Source organism: Diachasma alloeum, unplaced genomic scaffold, assembly GCF_001412515.2.
Source record: "Diachasma alloeum isolate Michigan unplaced genomic scaffold, Dall2.0 Dall_scaffold_00401, whole genome shotgun sequence".
Taxonomy (NCBI): Eukaryota; Metazoa; Arthropoda; class Insecta; order Hymenoptera; family Braconidae; genus Diachasma; species Diachasma alloeum.
Window position 1 is genome coordinate 56872 of NW_021680540.1, and position 6070 is coordinate 62941.

At 37.4% G+C, this 6070-nt stretch overlaps 1 protein-coding gene across 1 annotated transcript; it reads left to right on the forward strand.

Annotated features, from left to right (window-relative positions):
• The first annotated feature begins 3634 nt into the window (after nucleotides 1-3634).
• On the forward strand, nucleotides 3635-5790 carry LOC107042006. Its single transcript, XM_015262855.2, has 3 exons — nucleotides 3635-3725; nucleotides 3796-3941; nucleotides 5044-5790. Exons 1-3 carry the CDS (start codon nucleotides 3671-3673, stop codon nucleotides 5389-5391), a joined length of 549 nt encoding a protein of 182 aa, XP_015118341.1. The 5' UTR covers nucleotides 3635-3670; the 3' UTR covers nucleotides 5392-5790.
• The last annotated feature ends 280 nt before the right edge of the window (nucleotides 5791-6070 follow it).

The following is a 6070-nucleotide window of genomic DNA, read 5'->3' on the forward strand; positions in this document are numbered from 1 at the left end:
AGAAAAAAATGGTGAAATTTGCTATAAATATAGTAGAAAAAAACCTCAACTTCTCCCGTTCTGTGAGGATGACTATGACAGTTATGATTGTACTTACTATGAACGGTAATGCTCTATTCAGGCCCGGTTGCACCATCGTCTGTTAACTAAACCGCCAGATAACGGTCTGTTAGTCCATAAGGATTACACATGGATAAATTTATGCTGGGGTAAAAATAGCTAACACGGCTCGGTGCAACCGGGCCTCACTGTGACAAAAAATTTCAGGAGACAATTTTCGGGTAATTGAAATGACTATATCGATTTCACCTTTTTTATGAGAAATGCGCATATTGTGTATATATTACAATGGTATCCCAGGTAAGAATTACATAGGCTGACGATCAGAACAAGCCTGTATGAGCCCAGGGTTGGTGAGGCTTAGTTATTCAGGCCTGAGATAGGCTTGGTTTCACCGTTCACTTGAGCTTCAAATGAGGATGATTAAAGGGGCCATTGGCGAGGCTCAATTTAGGCCTAGTCCAGGCTTTCAGTATTTAGGCTCACCACGTCAAGGCTTATTCAGGGCTCAGCAAGGCCTCGAAAATTAAAGTTACTTCTGATTAATTTCCTCAATTTGTATATCAATACCCATCAGCTAATGGTGGTGAAAACATTATCATCATCTACGAACATAGCTATAATTTTCCGCCAAGTTATCTAAGCTAACCCCAGGCCAGGCCTAGAGCAGCTCTTTGTGCATGTGGGTACATAATTATTATTATCTTTATCTATAATTAATTAATCAAGCGATTCTGAACTCATAAATCCATCGGACCCATCATTCATTCAAGTTTAGGAAGTTTAATTAGGATATCAACAAAATAACAAAATAACACTAACACAAGTTGAATTTTTATACCCGAAAAAAATGTATCATCCCAAGAAGTCACAGGTAGCTCAGTGGATAGCGCGCTTGTCTACGGAACAGAAGGACCCCGGATCGAACCCCAGCAGAGGAGCAAATTTTTAAATGTTTGATTCTATTGTATTTCAATTTCCAGTTGCGCGGTAATAATCCAGGACAAATAATTAGTAGAAACTAATGATGATAATAATTTTTTTCCCATCCATTGTTAATTAACTAACAATCACAATCACCATAACGCTTAGCAACAGTGACGTACGGTCCGACCGCACTCTCTTTCATAGGTTACTCTAAATTCATAAAAAGCGTTATGAAGCAATAAGAAATTGTTTATACAAATATCTGTAAACAATACTCCAGTTTCCCGAGTGGAAATTGCTTCAGGCCCATCTGAAGAACGATCAGAACTTGATCAGATTTTCGTAAGGTTCGACTGATCCGGTGATTCCTGATGAGAACCTGACCGAGTTCTGATCCAGCAGATCGGATCCGAAAAACTACAAGCGGGTTCAGATCAAGTTCTGATCAGGTAGGCACGATCTCACCCTGCGGTCGGCTACTGCCTGACCCCAATTTGATCAAATTCGGATTCGATGTCCTTGATCAGCATTTGAACGGAGTCAATTGAAGAGAAAATGATCAGATTCAGATCGGCTCCACCTGACATTAATTTTAATAAGTTTTTCGGATAATTTAATTAACTATTATTATACTATTATTATACTAGTGAAATTAAATTTTATCAACCATTATCAATAATTGTTCAATCTTTAAAAAGGATCATGATACTATAATTAAAATAAATTAAATTAAATTAATTTAATTTAATGAATTTAATTTAATTAACAGCCAGCCCTTTTCAAATGTACAGAAGGGAGGGATGATGATGCCGTAAATACGTATTAGAGGAGTATCAAACTTACAGGCAAATGATCTTGAGAAAAAAAATCACTAAATGTCTATTTATTTATTAGAGTTATTGTTATTATCATTATTATTATTCATTAATGAAATAAATAAAAATTGAATTAAACCTATTTTATCTCTGAGAATACACACGCACATCCGCGAGATCAGGAATAATCGTAATGTACAGTTTACTCAATAGTAATAGCGCGATAGCGTAGTGGTTAGGGCATAGGATTAGCAATCATAGGGTCCCTGGTTCGGTCCCCAGCATCGGTAAAAAAATAATAAGCTTTTTCAGAGGTAATAACAGTAGAGATTCATTAAGAGAGGCGGCCTACGGTGAAAGAAATGAATTATTTTTTGTTTTGAATTAATTATCATTGATAATTGTTATTGATACTGACAGACAAGTCATCCGGTTTTCATACAGTTGACTTGATCAAGTTCGGATCCATTCATCCTGATCAAATCCGGATTGGTCGGAGGCGTAACATGTCTGATCAGGACCGGATCCGTCAACTTGATTAATACCTGATCAGTGGTCAGGTCTAACCTGACCCAAACTTGATCAAGACTTGACCAGAATTTCCACTCGGGTTATTTAGCCGAAGCTCGATTGAGCCTTTAAAATTTGGTAATTCAAGGCTTGAATCAATCATGGCACCAAGCCTCGTTCAAGCCTTGCGGACTAAGCCTGAAACGAGGTTATCATTTTAGGGCTGAAGGAGGATTGATCCAAGGCTGAGCCCCAGCCCTGATTGAGCATTTCCGAGCCTTGGTCCAGGGCTTGATGAGCCCTGTTTCTATCGTCAATTCTTACCTGGGATGTGGCTGTAACTTTTTTTAGTGTAAAGTAGAGTGTCATACAAGTTAGTGTCATGCAATAGTTGTTAACACAATGAAAGAATGGTTAGAAAATTTTCTATACACATTACTGGCGAGAGGTTTTCATACGGGGGTGTAAAATGGGGGTTCTATCACTAGGCGGTTCTATTGTTAAGAAGAAGAGGGGGAATATAAAATAAATAATATATAAGGGTCAAACTGAAGGTCATGAGGGTCGAGTGGGACAGTAAATAATGAGGGTCAGGTGTGAGGGTCCAAAATACGGGTGAAAACAAACGATCACAGGGTTTTGGCATGAGGGTCAGAATTAAGAGCAGAAGTAAATGTAGGCAGAAATGATAATAACTTCGATCTTTCAATCCATTTTTCCCTACAAAAGAACATATACGGAAAAACTGTGGAAGTTTCCAATAGGATCGGCGAAAAACAATAGCATTCGAATAGGAATTCAATAGAATTTACCTGCGGATGCAGTAGGTGTTTCTATTAAATTTTTGGGTCCGTGAGATATTCTAATACTCCCTCCTAACAATCGCAAAGCGTGAATATGAATTAATCGTGTACTTTTGATTTTAAAACTATTTATTCGAAGAAATTCAGAGTTCAATTCCAATTCCAAATTTTATTAGCCATCGAAAATTTCCTTGGTATCATCCATCAAACGAATCAAGAATTTTGCACGTATGCAATTCATATTGTCTGATAATTCAACAAGAACAATTTTATCTGAATGAATCAATTTAAACAAGTTGTGACGATAATGAAGACAATGGCATTTATTTACCTAAATTCTATTGTTCCTCATCGAATGTGATATTTACGTCACTGCACACGTGTTGATATTTTTATAACAAAGCGAATTTGGCCGCGTCCGTCCACCCATCAGTGATAACCGAGTTTCATTAAAAGTCACGTTCTACCTTACAAACTATTTCATACGAATCATATAAATATTCCGGCCAGAGTTTCAGTCACAAGTAGAGTATAAGGCGCTCGAAAACGCCAATCATGTTGCGATCCAGGCTCGTTGTCTTATTGGGGATTTGTGTCTACTGTGTAAATAGTAAGTTCTTAGAATTGACCATAAAGTAGCGGAATAACGCTGGCTTCAATCGATTTTTTTTCGGATTTAGCACAAGAGGATGGCATGATCTTAGATGCCCGAGTTTCTACTGATTTCCATCATTTTGAAAATCATCCCATTCAGAGTCCAAACACACCTAGTAGGAAAAGCGGTGATTATTCACATTTAAATCTGCGTGGGTCACAGAGGCCAAAGGTAACAGAGTTATTTGCATTTTTTACAATCTACAGAATTTTGTGTCATAGTTCAGTACCGACACAGCATTTCCTAAACAAAATCACTTATTTATTACGTGCAAGGGAGCTTTTTTGACACTTTTTTTTTTGTATGAAGACAAAATTAAATATTATAAGTTGAAATACACCAACAGAATCTTATTTTTACATTGCGTAATTCAAACGTGGAAATATTCAATTTGAAGTGAGTAATCGACTAGGATAATTTAAGGATGTGGAATTCAACAAAAACAAAATCCACAAATTGCGGGTCGAGTTTTATGAATTCTCTTCTTTTCTTGAAATGCACATACTTGAATTATACACATCCGAATTGCTGATAATAAATTAAGCATTTACACGCATTTACAAGTTTTAATTTTACCATGGGAGATTCATATTCACAGAAAAAAGTAGATTTCTAACCTAAGTAAGTAAAATAAACGAGTCGTGCCCACATACGGAATTACCACTTAAGTCGAAAGCGTGGGTGGTAAGCATGGGTAAGGGTTCTCTATTTTACTTCCCGTGGTTCGAACCAGATTTTTCACCTCAGAGTAGGTTCAGAATAAGATTTTCCTCCGGGCTAGGTTGCTCCCATACAGTATCGGAACAATCTAGCTCTGATGATACAGACTGAAATGTTTGCGAAACGTCGGCAAAAAGCTGAATCTAGACGCGGCATCCATCCAGAACTCATAACAATGAATAATAATATTGAGCGCGAAAGTCTTAAGACTCACCCTGATTATTCAATTTCAAAAGGAAAATCCTTAAAATTGAGTAATCAGATTCTTATGCTGAAACTCTCAGCAGCACTCTTTTCGAATCACGAGGCTTCTGTGTTGTATATTGTGTAATTGAGGATTTTCCTTTACGATTGAATCGAATTCAATATACAAATCATGAAATTAACATATGGGATGACAATTTCTGTAGACAAGGTCTTAATGCGAGACATGTGTCCAAAAATCGAGGAACTCCATTATGTGTAATATGTCATTTTGTCGAGAAAATGCAGTATAAGTAGTGAAGTATGCCGGTTATTCATTCCATTTCATGAGCTGATGTTTGAATTTTAGGACGCTGCTGTGACGCATAAAAGTGTGCCACATTTCATAGAAAATCGATCCGTATGGAACCGTCTTCGAAGAAGTGCGCCCCAATTGGATGGTAGTAATCAGCAAGTTGACCCGTCAGTGGAAAATCGGCGAATTCGACGTTGGCTAGGTGTCAAACGCCCACTTCCTAGTTACCTTCCAATTCATAGAAGACGATATACTCGCCCAAGATTTCCGACTCGTCATGTGCCTCATGCGGTCCATCTTCACCACCGACCTCTCCTTCCCATCCGAAAACCTCTTCTACCTCCTCGTTTTCGTCGTCGGCCACTACGTCCTTTGCTTCCTCTTCACATCCACAGATACTAATGTCTTCCCGACTTAGAGAGAATGTTTACTAAGAGTAAAACCAGATTTCTAAATCACTCAATAATATCAATGCGATACAAGATGCTTCCGAATCTCCGTGATCTATATAGCTAGTGGACTCCTAATTCGGTCAAAATTAATGGCGGATCGTTCCCTCACAAATACTAAAAAGCGAATGGAAGGGCAGTGACATGGCATGATGGCTAAGAAGGGAGGACGACACATCACCGATGGAGGAACGACTGAATTGAGGAGACTCTACTGTACCTCCTAAATTGCCACTAATTTTTTACGAGTTATGTAGATGTAATATTGCAGGTGAATCCACCTTACTCATTTAAAAAAAATTGTAAGTCAATAAATCTTGTCAATATACAAATATTATTTATATTGCTACATCCGCATATTGACCAATTTTTATTACTCTTTCAACAATATTGTCGGAGTTCTTTCAATTCGATTGAGCATCTACAAAGCAATCTGGAATGTATTGTACAAACTTTGTCGAAATGAATTGTTAAAGTATGAAACAATCGCGTACGGAAATTCTAAGTACTGTTGTATTGTTCAAACAGTATATGGATGATTCTCTACAAATTGTAATTTTTCACCTTGCACATTTTCCAAAATCTGAACATGTCTGCAGAGTAATTTTTTTTACATTTCTATATGTCATCAT